Source organism: Cydia amplana, chromosome 7 (assembly GCF_948474715.1).
Source record: "Cydia amplana chromosome 7, ilCydAmpl1.1, whole genome shotgun sequence".
Taxonomy (NCBI): domain Eukaryota; kingdom Metazoa; phylum Arthropoda; class Insecta; order Lepidoptera; family Tortricidae; genus Cydia; species Cydia amplana.
The window spans coordinates 18,841,977-18,862,529 of NC_086075.1; the positions used below are offsets into that span (position 1 = coordinate 18,841,977).

Here is a 20,553-nt window from a genome sequence, read left to right on the forward strand (position 1 = left end):
TAGACCATGTATTATGCCTAAGTTGTAATTAGTTAAAACCTAACTGAACCGTTAGTTTTTAAAATGAGTACTAGAACCTTGTCTCTATCCCAGTCATAATAATAATGAGCCCGATTAGGCCTACATTCCATTTATATTTACGTGGTCGCCGATACCACGGCGAAAGCCAGCTTTTTCGCCCTCTAATTGGTCACCAGTAGAGCGAGAGAGTGTGTGAGCTAGACAGGTATAAAAATGGTAATTTTCTCTAATTATTTTGGAGAAACACTTTGATACTCATTCCTACTTCAGGCTTAGAACTATAGCTAGAAGTACGTATGATTATCATTGTAGAAAAAGGTAACGGTGTTGATCTAGGTAAAATCTAGACTCTCACTTCTCTCCTCGAACCGTAGGGCGAGAAAGCGTGCCTAGCATTTGTCATTCTTGGCAGATTTTGGCTCATTAATCTGAACCTTGTAGCTAGACCGTAATCATGCACTTGTTTAAACTATTGCCAGTCTATAGAGCGTAAGTAGACGCATCTAATAACATATAATAGTATAGCTGAACGATTTAGCTCGAAGTAGGAAACCTAGATTCTTACCAAATTGAAAGAGAAAATTCAAGCAAATAAGTCTGAACTTGTGCATTTTTACCGAAATCGCATAAGCCAATCACAGTCGCTAGATCGGACGCGTCCCTTGGTTTGTATGTGTGTGTAAACTATCCTGGTCTCTGTAAGTTACCATGGAGAGAGCCGCGAACTTGCGATTGTCATTGGCTAAAAGTCTACACTCGCAAACGTATAAATACGAGCGGGCCTGTAAAAATGGAGTTAGTTGTGACCAGGACCCAAACCGAACAGTTTAGTTGTTATTCAGGACCCGAACGATTAAAACGCGAATCTAAGTGACCCGATCCTAGGCTAGAACCCAAGCTTAGACCTAAGTTAGTGTTGTCGTGAACCTAAGTTACAGTGATCCTTGTAATTTCCATAAGAACCATTATTATAACAGATACAATCAGATCCCTTTTGATTTTGAACCCTTGAACCTTGAGCTATCGTAGATGTCTCTGTAGGCGACCGTCTCCTACAGTTGTGGTCCTTCGAACCGGATATAAGTTGTGATCCGTTAAATCGCCGGTTAAAATTATTTCATGAACGGTCAGTAGTGCAGTGTAATTTTAAGATCCGTAAATTCAGTGTATTACGAGTAATGTTAAAATGGGCGTAACGATCCGGTCCCCGAGCGGCGACAGACGAGCTGAAATGGAACGCCAGCAGCTAGAACGACAGCGCGAGGCCCAGGCCGCAGCCGCAGCGACACGCGCCGCGGCCGGCGGAGGTGCTCCGCGCTCCGAGCAGACCCGTCCAACCGACGATCGAGAGGACACGCCCCAATCGGTATTGCTAATGCCGAGAACACCGAGGAGGGCACCAGAAAGGTTAGCCCGAGGACAAGAACCTGGCCCGTCGGCCCCGCTCCCTGATCCCGGAGCGGCCTCACTCCCCGGTTCACCAGCGCGCGCGGATGCGATCCTGATCTTGAACCACGAACCCCGCGCAGCGCCGCCGAGTTCTGCTCCAGTGCTAAAAGAACGCCGTCGATCCTCACGAGCATCTGTAGCATCTCGTACGTCTATGGTGGAGCTACGTAGACAGATCGCACAACAAGAATCTCAACGGAAGCTAATTGAGATTTCTCGGCGCGAACTTCAAATTGAACGCGAGCTTTTAGAGCTAGATCATCAAATCGAGCTGAGTCAGCTCGAAATTGAAAAGAAAGAGACTGGATCGAGTTCGTCTAACAAATCGATGGTTAATATCACTATAAATGATTGGCTGGAAGAAAATCATACCAATGTGAACGTGAGTGATAACGACGAAACAAGTCCGGACGCGGACGGCGGGGGGCCCCGCGCGTCTGCTCCGCGCCCACCGCGCCACGCCGTGCCTACGATCGCGCATGCGCCGCGAGCCGAGGCCGAGCGCGCGCGGCCTGCGCAGCCTGCGCGGCCGCCATTCCAGTCAACCCCGGGTACCCGCCGCGTGCGCACGCCGCCCGCGCGGCCGGTAGAGGTACGCGACCGTACGTGCGAACGCCGACAGTACGAAGTATGTAATAATAAAGTGCAATGTGCCGATTACTGCAGATGTAGTTCACGGGAGCAGTCATCGGGTGCGACGGCAAGTCTAGAACAAGTTATGACACAGCTAGTGGCCCTAAACAGCAGACCGACGTCGTCGAAGCAAGTATGGGACTTGCCCATATTTACAGGACTACCCAGTGAGTGGATTACATTTTATACTGCTTATACAGAATCTAGCAGTCGCTATAAATTTACCAATTGGGAGAACCTATCCCGGCTAAGACATTGTCTTAAGGGCGAAGCTAGAGATTGCGTCCTGCATATGTTAGCGTCGTCAGCTGATCCAGAGTTAATATTAAGAGTTTTGAAGAAAAACTTTGGCAGATCCGACCTTTTAATAGATAAAGCGTTGAACGAATTACGTAAATTACCGAACCTAGGGCCCAGTGCGGTGGACCTAAATGACTTTGCCATTAAAGTAGTGAACATTGTGACGACACTTGCAAGTTTAGATCGACGTGCGTACGCAAATAATCCCTTCCTTATACGAGAAATCACGGAACGCCTGTCACCTCACGTGCGATCGCGGTGGTGTGAATATGCAGAAGATAAGCTCGAGGAGGCCGAATCCGAGCTCACGCTTATGGTTAACTTCCTGCTTGACATAAGTGATAAAGAACTACAGTACAGCCATGCGCGCGGAGGCGGCATTCGTCGCGGTGCGCCGGCGCCTTCGCGTGAAGACGCGCGCGGAGGTCGACGACCTCCGGCATCGAATCAGCTGTCAAGTGGTGGAGCGGTCCGCAAGTATAACAATAACTCAAATCGTGTGCAAACATATACAACTGACAAAACAGAACCTTGTCTTTGTTGTGGTGCCGTACACCCGGCCACAGAGTGTAGGCGTGTGTTAAATATGAGTGTCGCGGCTCGATGGGAATGGGCGAAGAATAATAAAATTTGTTTTAAATGTCTTAACAGGAAACACAGGCGTGGCAGCTGCAAGGCAGGTGTGTGCGGAGAGCAAGGATGCCAGCACCCACATCACCGGCTGCTACATGATGAATCTACACTCCTACGAAGGGAACTACAGTCTTCACGGCATGCTGACGAAGCGGCCTCAGCGATGCCTGCCAGCGCGCCCATCGAGCCAGAGCGCGCACAGAGGGAGCACACGTTGATGATGGCGGAACGACTGGAACGAGAGAGGGCGCCACCAGCGCACCACTTCGTGCTGAGCACAGAGCACCAGGAGCAGTCAGACGTTTTACTTAAGGTAATACCTATACTTTTATCTGGACCGACAGGCGAGATCAAATGCTACGCACTTTGTGACGACGGATCGACTATTAGTCTGTGCGAGGAGTCGCTGGCCAACGCTGTGGGTGCAGTGGGTGTCGAAGCGCCACTACACATCAACGGGATTGGTCCGATGACATCAATTGAGCCCAGCCGACGCGTGACGGTACAGATACGCGGGCTGATCGAGGGACATACGCATCTCGTCCAACTTAGAACGGTAAAAGACTTAGGTATTAACTCTCAACAAGTGCCAAGAACTTTGATCGACCGCTACAAGCACCTGAGGGGCCTACGGGAGGCCACGTATGACACCGCCACGCCTCGAGTGCTCATCGGATCGGACAACTGGCACATGATATTACCGCTTGAGACCCGAGTCGGAGCAAGAAATGAACCCGCAGCAGTTAAGATAGATCTTGGCTGGGTAATATATGGACGCGCGCCGCAGACCCCGCGACGAGCTGAACGAGTGCTACACCTCTCACAAGCGAGCGAACGAGACGGTGAGTTGAACAAACAATTGCAGCGATATTTTGAAATTGACTCACTCGGTATAAAGCTGATTGATAAGGTGCGCCCGCAGGACGAGCGAGCCCAAAGGCTGTTCAACGATACTGTAAAGCAAGTGAGTACACCAGAAGGCCCAAGATACGAAGTAGGGCAACTATGGCGTGATGATGACCCTAGACTACCGCCTAGCTACAACATGGCTCTAACGAGACTGCGCGGAATAGAACGGAAGATGGATAGGGACCCGAGCTTCGCCGCGAAATACACCGCCCAAGTGGATAATTTACTGAACAAGGGGTACGCCGAGAGAGTAAGTGAACCAGGCCCAGATCCAGGGTCATACTATCTCCCTCACTTTTCTGTCACTAATCCGAACAAACCAAAGAAGATCCGTCTGGTCTTTGATGCCGCAGCATTAAATCAAGGACAGAGCCTGAACGACTTCATTCTTGAAGGACCGGATATGTTACAATCACTTATCGGTATAATGTTACGCTTCAGGGAAGGTGCATTTGCTGTGACTGCAGATGTAGAAGAGATGTTCCTGAGAGTCCAGATCCGTGAAGAAGACAGAAGCTCGCAGATGTTCCTGTGGCGAGCGGCGCGCCGAAGCGGCGCCCCTGATGTGTACAGAATGAAGTCAATGGTGTTTGGAATCGCGAGCTCACCATTCCTCGCACATTCGGTAAGAAATTACAATGCTTACGCTCAGGAGAACCGCTACCCGAGGGCCCTAGAAGACATAGTAAGGAACCACTATATGGACGATTACGTTTCTAGTTATGAAAACGAAGCAGATGCTATTGCATGCGCCGAAGAGGTCTCCGCTTGCCACCAGCAGGCTGGATTTCATCTCCGTGGGTGGTCTAGTAACTCGGCACTTCTCATAGAACGGATCCCAGAGGAGCTACGAGCCGACACACACACACCCGCGCCGATCGGCGACAAGGAACAGAAGGTATTGGGTCTAACCTGGGATGCAAGAACGGACCATCTCGGCTTCAACACGACCATGATCAGAGTCCCAAGCGAGGTGAAGGAGCTTAAAAGGGCTCCAACGAAAAGAGAGACTCTAAGCGCAGTAATGAGTATTTATGATCCGTTGGGAATAATCTCATATTTCTCAATTACAGTAAAGATCCAACTACAGCGACTCTGGAGCCTGGGTTTGGATTGGAACGCTCCGCTGCCACCAGACGAGTGCGAGGAGTTCCAGACATGGCTGCGAGCGCTGGAACACGTCGGTGGACTGCGCATCCCCCGCCACTACGGACCTATGGAAATGGTGAGACGAACCCTCCATATTTTTGTTGACGCGTCCTCACAAGCATACGCAGCGGTCGCTTATTGGCGTATCGAAAGACGAGGGGAGGTCTACGTCACCCTGATCGCGGCAAAGGCTAAAGTGGGGCCAACACGATCCATTTCGATACCACGAGCGGAGCTACAGTCGGCCTTGATCGGAGCTCGACTGAAGAAGACTATTCTAGAACAACACAGGTACGAGGTAGCGGAAGTCGTCATGTGGTCTGACAGCCGAACGACACTCCACTGGGTAAGAGAAAACGCTCGCCGCTACAGCGCCTATGTCTCGCACCGCCTGGGCGAGATCGCCGAGCTCACGGAACCAGAACAGTGGCGTTGGGTGCCGACACGCCAGAACGTTGCAGATGACGCCACTCGAGCGGACAGTACACGTGAGTTTGACATAACACACAGATGGTTCCAAGGACCCGCCTTCTTACGGCTACCAGCAACAGAATGGCCACAAGAACCATCTTACCAGCCAGAACCAGAGCTAGAAGTACTGGAGGTCAAACAATGCCTTGCGAGCCGCGAGGCTGCCTCGCCACCGCTGCCAGATGTGAGCCGATTTTCAAGTTACGACCGTTTACTGGGAGCCACTGCACGAATGTTGCAATTTATTGACATTCTAAAATCTAAAACTAAGATGAGCTTACAAACCAAACATATACTGGCCGCTGAACGTTTACTATTGCAGAGAGCGCAGAACGAGGACTTCGCCGACGAGCTCCGGAGCCTCCGCCGCGGCGAGCCTCTGACCAAAGGCAGCGCGCTCTTCGAGCTGGACCCCGAGCTCGCAGCCGACAACGTGCTCCGCATGCGGGGGCGCATCGATGCCGCGCCCGTGCCTATCAACAAGAGGCCGGCCATTCTACACGGACGTAACCGGTTGGCTAGACTTATTATATTTAGAATGCATAGAAGAGCGGCGCACGCTAACAATGAACGCGTTGTAAACGATGTTAGACAAGAATATTGGATATTGCGCCTAAGACCGACTGTGCGTGCGATCGCTAGCGCTTGTCAACTCTGCCGAATTAGAAGAGCGAATCCACGCGCCCCGCCTATGGGAGATTTGCCGCTGTCGCGCATAGAGCCATTTTGTAGACCCTTTACGAACACTGGTGTAGATCTATTCGGTCACATTACAGTTACCATCGGGAGGCGACACGAGAAGCGCTGGGTGGCGCTCTACACCTGCCTGACGACCCGGGCGGTGCACCTGGAGCTGGTGCACTCCCTCAGCACTGACTCCGCCATCATGTCACTTCGTCGCATGGCCGCGCGACGAGGCTGGCCCCACACGATGTGGAGCGACAACGGAACCAACTTCCGTGGCGCTACGGCGGAGCTACGGGCTGCCTATGAAGAATGGCTGCCCGCACTGCAGCAGTACGGCCTGCAGTATCGCATGGACTGGCGGTTCATTCCCCCCGGTGCCCCAAACCAAGGCGGCGCCTGGGAGCGGATGGTCCGCTCTGTGAAGACTGCTCTCATGGCCACGCTACACTCGCGAGCGCCCAAGGAAGAGGTGCTTGCGACTTTACTGGCCGAGGCCGAGGCGTGCGTCAACGCTCGGCCTCTCACACATGTCTCGGTTGATCCACGCGATCCCGAGGCGCTGACACCGAACCATTTCCTGCTCAACGGCCCCACGGGGACCCCTCTCACTGGTCCCTGTGGCGAGGTCAACCGACGGGCCTGGAAAGTCAGCCAGGCACTCGCTGACTCCTTCTGGCGTCGCTGGGTGCGCGAGATCCTACCCACCCTCGCCCCGCGACGATCCTCAGCGACGGGCGAGCGGCCACTATCGGTCGGCGACCTAGTCATCGTCGTCGACCCCTCACTACCACGCAACGTATGGCCACGCGGCGTGGTTGAACGAGTCTACCCGGGACCAGACGGCGGCGTTCGCAGCGCGGAGGTGCGGACCAAGGGCGGCGTCTTCCGAAGACCCACTACCAGGCTGGCTGTCTTGCCGGTCGATCCAGAGTCGACATAGCAAGTCGACGAGGGGAGTGTGGGCGACAGCCGACCCGCTGACCACGACCGTACCTATTATTATTACATAGATGACCCTAAGATATAATTTCAATTCCTTACTTAAGTTGTAATAGCTAAAAATAAAGATCTTGATCAACGTAGGTAGCCTAAGACCTAGGTAGACCATGTATTATGCCTAAGTTGTAATTAGTTAAAACCTAACTGAACCGTTAGTTTTTAAAATGAGTACTAGAACCTTGTCTCTATCCCAGTCATAATAATAATGAGCCCGATTAGGCCTACATTCCATTTATATTTACGTGGTCGCCGATACCACGGCGAAAGCCAGCTTTTTCGCCCTCTAATTGGTCACCAGTAGAGCGAGAGAGTGTGTGAGCTAGACAGGTATAAAAATGGTAATTTTCTCTAATTATTTTGGAGAAACACTTTGATACTCATTCCTACTTCAGGCTTAGAACTATAGCTAGAAGTACGTATGATTATCATTGTAGAAAAAGGTAACGGTGTTGATCTAGGTAAAATCTAGACTCTCACTTCTCTCCTCGAACCGTAGGGCGAGAAAGCGTGCCTAGCATTTGTCATTCTTGGCAGATTTTGGCTCATTAATCTGAACCTTGTAGCTAGACCGTAATCATGCACTTGTTTAAACTATTGCCAGTCTATAGAGCGTAAGTAGACGCATCTAATAACATATAATAGTATAGCTGAACGATTTAGCTCGAAGTAGGAAACCTAGATTCTTACCAAATTGAAAGAGAAAATTCAAGCAAATAAGTCTGAACTTGTGCATTTTTACCGAAATCGCATAAGCCAATCACAGTCGCTAGATCGGACGCGTCCCTTGGTTTGTATGTGTGTGTAAACTATCCTGGTCTCTGTAAGTTACCATGGAGAGAGCCGCGAACTTGCGATTGTCATTGGCTAAAAGTCTACACTCGCAAACGTATAAATACGAGCGGGCCTGTAAAAATGGAGTTAGTTGTGACCAGGACCCAAACCGAACAGTTTAGTTGTTATTCAGGACCCGAACGATTAAAACGCGAATCTAAGTGACCCGATCCTAGGCTAGAACCCAAGCTTAGACCTAAGTTAGTGTTGTCGTGAACCTAAGTTACAGTGATCCTTGTAATTTCCATAAGAACCATTATTATAACAGATACAATCAGATCCCTTTTGATTTTGAACCCTTGAACCTTGAGCTATCGTAGATGTCTCTGTAGGCGACCGTCTCCTACAATGATATGATATATGGCATACATAATAATACAAATATTCGAATCTACAGAGAACCAACGTAAAGTAGAAGCATAGAAATACGTGTACGTTTCGTCTCGTACGATATGGTAATGAAATCACGTAAAAGATGAGAAAAGTTCAGGGCGCCGTCCTTGAACTAGATCTTGTTATACGATGGAAAAGTTTGTTTGTAAACCGACTTCAGATGGGGAGGGTTCTGTTAGCTTTACATTTTAGTAAGACCTGCATCTGTTAATCTAGAAGCACTTAGGTAGCCGTAGGGCTGAGCTGGAACGAGGCCAAGACGGTTGTTGAAGACAGGAAGGCGTGGAAGGATCTTGTGGATTTTGGAGGCCCTATGCACATCCGGGGTGCCCTAGGACAGACAACAACTTAGGTACTACTGTAGTGTTTCTACTTTTATAGATATTTGCCATCTTCGAAATTACCCCGCCATTGAAGTTTCCCAATGCAGTGTATAACAATATTTAGGAGAACCACTTTCGTAAGGTACTTTTTATAGCTAGAAATAAATAAATAGGTTCAGGTTCACTACAGAAAAAAGTAAATTCAATCGCTGGATCAAATCTACGTTAACCTGGCAGATAATATTTATCTCATAAAGTTACAAACTATTTCTTTAATTCAAATATCACAATTAGATATTATCTCGTAATTAAATAAACAAACTGTTGATTAATAATCATTAATCTTACTGTAATTCAGAAAATTTGATAATGATAAAAAAACCCCGCAACGAATTATGTCTAAGGGCTGTTTTATTAGTATATTCCTGTTTTAAGTTTAATTTTTAACTTATAGCGGCCGATTTTTATTTTATTGTTAATTTTTTTTTCATCAGATTTTGATAAAATTTACCTACTTTACATTTTTTTTCGGAACAAGGTTTGAACTCGTATTAATCCCACCTTGAACGAGGAACTCTTTAAACCAGCCATATTTTACCAAAATCAAACGAAAATAAAAATTCAACAACAAAGTAAAATTGGCCCATTATACTGACGGGCGTTTTTTTTAATCTGTATTATCAAATGACTAAGATTATGATACCTAATCGAGTATGCACCATTGATAAAGTACTTACATTAAGTACGTATAAATATCACCATAATGCCATTATCTACATAGTCTAGACCCCGGATACATTTTAATTAGTTTTTTGATTGATTCTATTGCAATTTAATTAATCACGGTTGATCAAGATTAATTACCATGCTTGAAACATGTAGGTAAGTAGGTATACCTATTTAAAATAAAAAGGTGCGTATGGAATGTCGGTAGGTATTAGTACCTAGTTACCTACATTCCATAAAAGTTATAGGTGCATTCAGATTTGGCGAACGCACAGCGAACTTGTCACAAACACACCTAAGTAGTTGCGAAAGGCTCGCTAAGGGCTGATACAGACGGACTGCAACTGGGATGCAATTTGTATGTGAACTGCATGTCAAATATACAGCAAATGTAGGTACAGTAAACGATTGATTCGTAAAAGGCAAAAAAATCAAAGTGATATCGTCATCGAATCAGCAGAAAGTCGTCCTATTATTTTCTAAAGCTCCTAATTATATATTCACAATGATCGTTGCAATTTTAACCTTATCGCCGATCGATGGCAATAACATTATTTACATACTTACAATATGTATATTTTACTGTGCATGACATGTCCCGAACGAACGACAATGTTCAAGCTTGGGATCTATTTGTATTGTTTGCAGAATCCCCAATTATAGAAAATATATATGAATTGAAGCATCTACCTTCAGTTTATCCTTTTAATCAAGGACTTACCTGAACGTCAATAGCCCCCAATTCTCCATAGCGCCGGCCTTGAAATCCGGCAACGCAATCATATCTATCTTGGGCAGCGGGAACTTAATCTTATAATAATCTTCCAAGTATCGCAGGATTTTCGGCCCAATCTCCAGGGCGTAAGAGGCAGATTGGAGCGCCTCTTTCCGGGCCCAGACGGTGAAGTTGCTGTCGCTTTTCTTGCCGAAGTCGGTGACGGCGAAGGCGACGAGGTATGTTGACATGGGAAGGGATTCGGCGTAGTGGTCCCAGATGTAATCCTTGAGGGATTCGCTGGAAATAAGACGATAGGTATTCGGTCAGTTTTGGAATGTACGAGTAAGCTAAGTAAATTGAAGAACCTTATATAGTATTATAATCTCAAATAGATGTCATACTAAAGAAAAAGTAACCAAGCCCTGCAGTGGCGGAGGTCAAACCAGCGTCTACTACACTACTACTACTACGCCACAATACTTAATAAAATAATTTTATTTGTTCTCTGAGATTAACCTTATGTACTGGTTGTAAAAGTGTAGCACAAGGATCCGTTTTAGATACCTACTTATACAATTTTGCTATGATACCTAAGTACTTAAGTTAAACGCGTTGCGAAAATGGCAAAGGTAATTTACGAATGAAATAATAATTAAGTTTTGTTACCCCATGGAATCAATGCCATTGAGATCCATTGAATTAAAGAAAAACACAATCATGCTAATTTATTTAACTATGGTAAAAGACTATAGGTAGGACCATGGGCCTTCGGAATAATAAACTATCAGACCTTAATAGAAGACCTAGTAAGGCTACTACGTCTAAATAGGTACAGTCATGAAAGTTATTAGCTTAGCTGTTAAGCTAATGGTTTTGCCGACTGTACATGAAATCAATTTTATAATATTGTTCTTCGTTGAAGAATGAATGAAACAACGAAATAAATGTTTAGTGAAGTAGATCATTTTAATACTATCACAAAACATGCTAGATTTATGTTCGACGTAGGTATGGTACAAATAGGTATTTGTAACATGCAATAAAATATTTTTATCATAAGCCCGTTCGCGGAAGATCGATAGCTCGATTGCACCGTCTGGTTCAAATCAATCAGAATAATCATAGCAAATGCATAACTTTTCCGTTTCAAACTGGAAGATATCCAGCAACTATTACAGTTACATCAAAAATACTATATTTAGAAGTTATGAAGCTAATAAAAACATCAAAGGAAGATACATAGTTTTCATTGATTTCGGTGATAATAAAATCTTAGCTATAAATAACTACGGTAAGTACTGTATATTTATAAGTATCGTTGGTTATAAATTGTTATTCAATAGAGCAAAGGTAAAAATAACTAAATCAAAAAATAAAGCTTTCATTTGGTCACATTAGTGACATCTAGTAGCAATAAGTAGAAGTTATCCTATTACGCTATCAGTACTTTGCGATGATTATTGATTGATAAAATAAATGCAATGTAATCTAATAGCTATCAAGTTTTGATTATTATTGTAGGCACTGATCATTCCATTACAATGCAATGCACGAAATACCTACCTACCTAGTCGATTATATGCATACTTTAAAGTTTACAGACGTACAATTTTCTGTCCTAAAACTTGTTTAAAGTTGGATTTTGTTGGTCCGACATAGTTACAATTTTACTTCAAATGTGGGTACCCCTGGGGACTATACCGGGACCCGTCTTGTTATACCTAAAGGCTGTCAACTCAGGTTAATAGAAGGTTAAGTAATATGTTAACTCAGGTCGACTTTAATGTTTACTTTAGTATAATAAATAGTAGATTGTTAACCAAGGGATGAAAGCCACTCATTTCTGCCGAGGTAGTTGGGCGCTCGAATGCAGTGAGAGCGCCAATAGTCCGAGGCTGAAATGATACCTTTCACCCGAGTTGAACATGAACACTCTACTTTTCATTTGGAATTTAATCAAAGGTCAAAGTGAAAACATAGTCAAGTGTTGTGTCTCTTGAAAATATCGTTATTAACTAATATAAAAAATCTTACTGTGGCTGGTAACATCAGAACAGAAGTCATGTCAAGAGACCGCGCGATGCTGATGGTTAAAGGTGACAGTCCATTTCCAACCGCAGCTGCACTACTGTTCATTTTACTATGGAAATTGACAGTAACAGCGACGCATTCAGTACCAGTAGTGCAGCTGCGGTCAGAAATGGAATGTTACCCTAAGGGTGCCTTTTATAATTAATTCTACGTGAAACTGCTGTTGATAACTCTACACCCGTAAACTGAGATCATGGAATGGAATATACTTTAGATATTGTTTAGACGACAAAGGTTTCACTCACTTGTATTTTTAGTCGGTGTTTCGGGCCCTTCGGGGGTCCTTCTTCAGGTTCGAGTGCTCGCCCCGTTGTTGTCTAAACAACAGTTTAAAATATGTCTCACGAGAGTTTAATATCGATTATACTTTAGATATTTTTATTTACTTACTGCGGCTGTGAACCAACACTGTTCATGTTGGAGACAGATGTCATGTTCCTTGGCCGAGCGATGCTGATGGTGAAGCGAGCCTTGAGGGCCGGCTCGTCCCAGCACGGGAACGCGCGGCGAGCGTCCGTCGCTTGGAACTGCGTTACGGCTATCCATCTGGGGAAAATATCATTCTGATGTCAGGGTACGTTCGAATTGACCTGAAAAATTAATACTTGATTGTGTTAGAGATGACCAAAGATACTACAGATGGTATATGACTTCAAAAACAGCTTATTTCGATTTAGCATACCAAATATAATATGTACATGTTTCCATTTTTTTATTCAGTTGTACTATTTATAGGTACTTAATATTTATTACTGCACAAGGTAATCGTTTTGTTGTAAAGGGAATTTCTTGCTTTTCTTTTCAGTTTGTCTTTACTCTGGTATACGTACATTTACTTACCCTTTCTTGCCATAAAAGGTAATTAAATTTGCTACAATTTTATTCACGCAATATATCTCATAGCATGAACGGTTGTGCCGATATTTGTCCTGAAATATAGGAAAAACTAAAAAAAATCCTCTAAGGAAAAAAATACCCTTTTTAGGGTTCCGTAGCCAAATGGCAAAAAACGGAACCCTTATAGATTCGTCATGTCTGTCTGTCTGTCTGTCTGTCCGTCTGTCTGTCCGTCCGTATGTCACAGCCACTTTTCTCCGAAACTATAAGAACTATACTGTTGAAACTTGGTAAGTAGATGTATTCTGTGAACCGCATTAAGATTTTCACACAAAAATAGAAAAAAAACAATAAATTTTTGGGGTTCCCCATACTTAGAACTGAAACTCAAATTTTTTTTTTCATCAAACCCATACGTGTGGGGTATTTATGGATAGATCTTCAAAAATGATATTGAGGTTTCTAATATCAATTTTTTCTAAACTGAATAGTTTGCGCGAGAGACACTTCCAAAGTGGTAAAATGTGTGTCCCCCCCCCCCCTGTAACTTCTAAAATAAGAGAATGATAAAACTAAAAAAAATATATGATGTACATTACCATGTAAACTTCCACCGAAAATTGGTTTGAACGAGATCTAGTAAGTAGTTTTTTTTTATACGTCATAAATCGCCTAAATACGGAACCCTTCATGGGCGAGTCCGACTCGCACTTGGCCGCTTTTTTAAAGTTCCATATCTCATGAACTATTTGACATACGGCGCTGTAAATGGGCTTAAATCGTTCCAAATTTAATGTTCTTTCAACATTACATAGCAAGCTTTGACCAAAAACCCATAGTTTTATAATAAAAGTGCAAAAACTGAAAAAAGTCCGAGATTTTTGCAGTTTTTTGCAAATTACAAAGGGAGCACAACTTTTTTTTGCTTGCAAAACATAGTTTCACATTCCTCCAAGGACTCCAAACAACATACACAAAAATATAGAACTACATCACGCAATGTTTTTTTATTGTAAGATTTGACTGTTGTACATTGTACATACTTGACTGAAATCTTCCTAAGGACTAGGTACAATAATCCTATATTCGCAAACTACATTAGTATGCACAACGTCTAAAGTTTAAAGTAGTGATTTAGTTCCGTGCATTGATCGCACAGCGTAGTTTATGCGTTCGGAGAGGAGAATACTAATGAGCTTGTAGTGACTGTTGAGATGATTCAACAGGCGTTGGAAACGTTCTCTGAAAACTGTTTTTGGGTTTATTTTTGGTCGTTAACCAAAATAAATCTGGTAGAAAATCGATTTATAAATAAGAAGTATGAAAAATTACAATAAGTTAGGTATATGTGAAGTGGCAGAAGATGTAATGTAATATTTAGTATGATGCAGGTATAAAAGAATACACACTGTAAAAGCTGGCGCGAAACTTATATAAGAATATAAAAAATTTGACAGTTCAGTACAATAATAATATTTTGTGTCTTCAAAAGAAGTTTTAAGAAATCTTAATACATTTGCTCTAAGAAGTTTGTTACCTATAGGGAATATTATAATATCTTAATCAGATAGACAATTAGGCGTACATAATGATTATCTATCTCAGATCTTCTATTGTTTCGATCAAGTCTAAGATAACAGCTGTGATTGAGACTCAATCAATGGCAAGACCAATTAAATTCTCGTCACCTCCGACCGATTAGTTTACCAGGCACTGTAACTAGTTAAGTAGATCCACAGAGATATCTTCGATGTGTGTCCAAGACATGACATGGGACACTCATACACAAATCAAATTAAGCATAAAAAAACTCCTTGTGCTAAAATTTTCAATATTAATACCCGAGCAAGTGAAAGATTCCAAAATTAAACCACGAGGCTAGCAATGGATCCGAAAAGTGAAATCTTGGGTGTTGTGAGCAGTGTTGTGAGGGTCTCAAAGCACGAGGTTTAAACAAACTTTGCTACTTACTGAATGAAACACAACAACAACATACCAACGCGAGGAAAATACTTAATAATGTTGGTAAAACAATACAACTCAAATGCAAATGAATACCATTAAATATTTATTATTCAAGATCATCACTTAAACTTCAATTTCACCAGCCAACATGAAGAAACAACTCACAATATGCGTCTAATTACTTTGCCACTCTTGTGTAAAAAATGAAACTTTCTCATCCGTTTTTGAAGTATCAAGAGGCCTATACGAACTGGTGTGGAGAAAAAATATTTTTATAGGAATACCTATTCAAAAAGGTCGAGGCTTTACACCGGAACAACAGAAAACCACCGTGTCGCCGAAATAATCTTTAGCTTGTAAGATTTTTATTATTGTATGTATGTTAGTTTGTATGGTATATAATGTTTCTATGGGCCTTATTTGCCTGACAATAAATGATATTTATTTAATTCCCAAACGTTTAATTAATCTCTAATCATGGGCATTTAATTAAACTTCGGTCCAAGGCCATTAGAATTGAAACGGAACAAGGCTGCTGCACCCGGTTGCTGAATTTTTGAAGTGACCCGCTTAGTTTTGTGACCCAGTGCGGAAGCAGGTCATGTTTAAGCACTAAATAATTAGCCGGCGTTTTGTTTACATTCCTTTGTTGTGCACTGCGCCGTGTAGTTTTGAGTTTTTTTTAAAGGCACTGGTTTACACTAATAAAAATCTATCGTCATTGTCAAAGAGTACGGTGTTCTAAAATCGGCTATCAATTTTTATCTAATTTAATTATTATTTTTATTTTATTTTTTAATTTTTATCAATTTTTTTTTATTTTTTATTTATTTTTTTATTTTTTTTTTTTATAATTAAAACTATCGATTAAGGAGACGTTCTGGTCGCGACTGGAGCTGCGTTGCTGGTGCAGCATTAGGTACAGCAGCGGGAAATATACCGCAATTAAAATGCTCAATCTGTCACTAATTGTTTCAAGGAGGCTTCAACGCTACAGCAGTAATGCTGCAAGTGCTACCAAAGTGTCTGCAGTCGTCAATAAAATGTTACCTTTATGCAGAGATGTACAAAATGGTTTTAAAAAAGCATTTAAATACAAAATGCAAAATACTTTTCAGATTTACTATTTCAAATGCAAAATACCAAATAGTTTTACGTTTTGTATTTCAAATGCTAAATGCAAAATAGGTATTTTCAAAATACTTTTTCAAAATAAAATACCTTTTGACCAAATCTCAGATATTTTTATTTATTTTAGGTATTTATCATGAGAAATAGAGACACAATGCCGAGCCGAACAAAAACGTCTAATAACAGTAATAACATGGCACCTTATGCATGACATTTTGGTCATATTTATCAGTACGCGTATCAATGGGCTCGCGGCTCGTCTCGTGGCTCGCAAACTCGTCGAGCTAATATAATTTAAACACTAACGGCACGGCATAAGGTTTATAACCGAATGACAAGCCGAACGCGAGTGTGTCGAGGCGAGCCACGAGACGCGCCGCGAGCCGAGCCGCGAGTCTAAACCGGCTATAAGGCGCGCACTCTGACCAAAGAAGAAATAAGTTTTTGTCAAAAATTTCATTTTTGGTAAAAGCTTTTATCGCTGACTGTACTTTTCTTTCGACAGACAACTAATACTCATCGAGACAATTCTAAAAACCCCTAACATAATTAGGTTGCGTTGTTTCATCACAGAGTTCATATGGCCACCTCCTGTCTCCATCATCAGATCAGCTCGATGGTACCATAATATTGCATTGTCATCCGACTTACATGTGTATGCAAAATTTCAGCTCAATCGGAAACCGGGAAGTGGGTCAAACTTAACATGCAAGATTCCATTACATAGTTACATAAAGGTCGACCTAATAAAAGCTTGTTAAAAAGGGCGCGCATGGCTAGCAGGCGCCTCTAACGGTCAAATTCGGCAATACAAGCGTCATTCGTTCATTCCATTTTGTTTGACTGGTAATGTTGGCTAACTTAATCACAAAGTATTTTGCATTTTAAAATGAATATTAAAAATGCAAAATACATCTCGAAAAGTATTTCAAATAAAATACAAAATGTTTTTTACTAAAAGGCATTTAAATGCAAAATACAAAATAGGTATTTTGCATTTTGTATTTGCATTTTAAATAGAAGTATTTCAAATAAATCGCATCTCTGCCTTTATGTTTATAGCACATCTTCAACTAATTGAACAAAACAATGTACCTAATTGAAATATATAAATATATACCAGTTTTAAGAAGTTTGATCCCTCTACACCAGCGGTCGGCAACCCGCGGCCCGCGGGCCGCATGCGGCCCGTGAACCTGTCACTTGCGGCCCGCGAGCCTCCCTGGCTATTTTTTATGTAATATTGACAAACGACAATGTCTAGTCTAGTCATAAATATTAACAAAGTGTGGCCCGCGTCAACTTCGTTAACTACTATGTGGCCCTTGGCTGCTAAAAGGTTGCCGACCGCTGCTCTAAACAGAAGAATATAAATATAACTTTCCAGGACAAAAAGAAAAGGTACTCAGTAAACTTACCTTTTAACATTCTTCTCTTCATATGAACTTCTGTAAAATCCGTGAAGATTATCGTTCAGTATCCCTGTATATGTTATATTCAACACATACTGTTTTCCTACATACAACGTATCATATAATTTCAATATATGGAACTGCCGCGGCACATCTTCTGTCCTTTGGTCAATCTTTATTCGCCTGCCAGTATCTTTCTGATACAAAACAATATCATGGAAAGTTAATTCCACTCCATGAAAAGTCAAAATCCTTGTATTGTTCTTAACATTCAAAGTTATACTAGCAAATCCGTCAAATGTGAAATTGCCTTCATAAATATAAGGAGTTAGCTTTAGGAAATATTTCTCAGGTTTCACATAAGTAGGTAATCTTACATCTTGAACAGTAGTTTCATCTTCTTCAAAAACTTCTGGTGCTGGCGTAGTTTCTAAAGGTATGACGCTTTTAGTATTTTCAGTTGTTAATGGAATTACTAGTAGTTGTTTGGACGTGTCGCAGTGACTAAGTTCGTATTTAGTGACGTTGGCGAGTTGGTCGGTTTGGGGGCAAGCGGCGAAGTTGTAGACTATGAAGGAAGTAGCGACTAGGGCTAGAGCGAAGATGACTAGGATGATGAAAGCGAGGCTCTTGGAGAGGTAGACTCCGCGCTTGGTTTTGGTTGAGAAGTCGACGTTGGGGTTGCCGTCCATGATGCCGAGGGGCTCACGGGCCTGCGTCATCACATCACTGGCTGGTTAACTGTAACAAAAGATTTACAATGTTATTCATTATTGTTACTCGTACGCCTAATCTTTCAATAAAAATATTCAGTTCGTTGGTAGGGTTTATATTAGGTCAATTTCAATTTCAATTTCAATTTCTTTATTCATAACGTAAGTTACATGTCAATTTTATTATCCGTCTTAAAGTCTTGTCGTGGAGTGTTAAAGTAAACAATGATTGTTTAAAATTATAGCCGTAATAAATATTAGATAATGCATTAAGTTGAAAAAGGATACAAAATGAATCAATACAAATATTATGAAAATAAATTGAGTTTAGATTGGTGCCTACACATAAATAAAGAGCAATAAAAAATGTCTTTAGGCAACTTTTCAATGAAACCTGAAGTAAAATATTTCGTATAAATAAAAAAACTTCGCACGCATAATGTTGTGGTTGTGATTTTGATTCATTTGTAAAAAATCTTGTTATCCGGATGAAATAGAGCAAAATATTAATAGTTACGTGTCACCTTTAATGATATGGAAGCTTAATAATAGGAATAATCCAATATTTCCAATACCAAATGACGCTAATGACGTATGATAATTGATCTTTGACTAATTCGTTGACACTTGGATTACTTCATTCCCAAGCTCAAGATCAGTTTCCTCGCAATTAAACAAAAGTCCCAACTCACTAGTAAACTAGAAGAAGTTAGAACCTTGTGCTTGTTAAGGCAAGTCGTTAAGGAAATCGTCACGTCCAATGCCCGAGCACGCGCGAATGATCCTTTGAATTATTCCCGATGTGATTGGGTTCTTGACCTTTGGCTAGTCTGAATGTCTTGTAGAATTTCGGAATGTGTAGGTCATTCTTAAAAAATGTTGCAAGATGTCAGGAAATGGTAAATTAAATTAATATTAGAAATTTAATTAGTGACACAAAGTTATCATTTCATCAACTCGAAAATTGTGTACCTATGGCATCAGAAGAGTCAATATTCCAAGACAATTATGCTGTCGTCTAACGACACAAACTCAAGAAAAGCCAGTACGCTTGGCATGTTTGTGTGCATTAGTACCTAAATATAAGATCACATTAGTTATTGGAGAGAGGGGCGAGTAAGTTAAAAATGTTTTAGGTTAAATTTAAGCAATTTTTTATCAATAATTAATTTCATTAATACCTATATTTATTTATTTTTTAAAGAATATACACATTGATTTATTAAATAAATAAATATTATATAACAATTTTCTACAGATCGCCCTAGTCCCACAGTAAGCTCAATAATTGTGTTATCCAGTACTTGTATTGTGAGTACTCTACCATTATAATTTACCTATATATAATATATAGTACCTACATAGAAAACCGCCATAACTCACGAACAAATATTTGTGATAATGATAATAAAAACTGTATGTACATAAACAATTAAAGATAAACAATTCCCTTACCAGGATTTGAATAATACGCGCGGGACCTCCTAAGGTAGGGTCACTGTCACTACCGGCTACCGACTACACGAGGAGGCACACAAATTTACATTATAATATAAAGTTATTTTTAGTACGTACTCCGTATAATCATTGGGAATACCAAAGTACCTATATGTATGATATTTCAAGTAATTTTGCTTTTCCTGTTTGTCGCTATTTAGTATTTGTGGACATTAAACAGGACTTAAATCGCTTAGTACCTAAATACCTACATCAATAACCAGATTAGGTAGGTACCTGGATAGGTTGGTAAAGTAAATATAAGGAAAAATATGCGGGAAAAGGAATGTTGGCCACAGAAGGCATGGCAGGTTGAAAAACCCGCGCGTCTGGTCCAGTTTTAGCATTCACGACAACATTCAACATAATACAAGGAGTGATACCTACCAAAAAATCTCTAATAAAGTACCTACATAAATAGATATGAAATATGTAGTTGTTAAGTCCGGGAAAGTTTTTCTTTTAATTTATTATATTACTAGCATTTTCAAAACCCGCGATTTCGTCTGCGAAGTGACAGCAGCTAAAGTATAGCGCCTGTCAAATCATTCAATTTGCATGCAATTTGCGCATTGCTAACTGCAATTATTAGACAATTCATTAACTCTTTCAATTCCACCCGCGTTTGCACTCTCTTCAGGCATGATTTCCGACATAAAAACTAT

At 41.8% G+C, this 20,553-nt stretch overlaps 1 protein-coding gene across 1 annotated transcript in view; it reads right to left on the reverse strand.

Annotated features, from left to right (window-relative positions):
- Positions 1-20,553, reverse strand: part of LOC134649532 (aminopeptidase N) — a 56,042-nt gene that overhangs the window by 11,335 nt on the left and 24,154 nt on the right. The window contains exons 2-4 of the mRNA XM_063504297.1: positions 17,685-18,419; positions 12,724-12,879; positions 10,246-10,539 (exon numbers count right to left, since the gene is read on the reverse strand). Coding sequence (XP_063360367.1) covers positions 10,246-10,539; positions 12,724-12,879; positions 17,685-18,400 — 1,166 coding nt within the window. The 5' untranslated portion in view covers positions 18,401-18,419. The remainder of the gene's footprint in view (positions 1-10,245; positions 10,540-12,723; positions 12,880-17,684; positions 18,420-20,553) is intronic.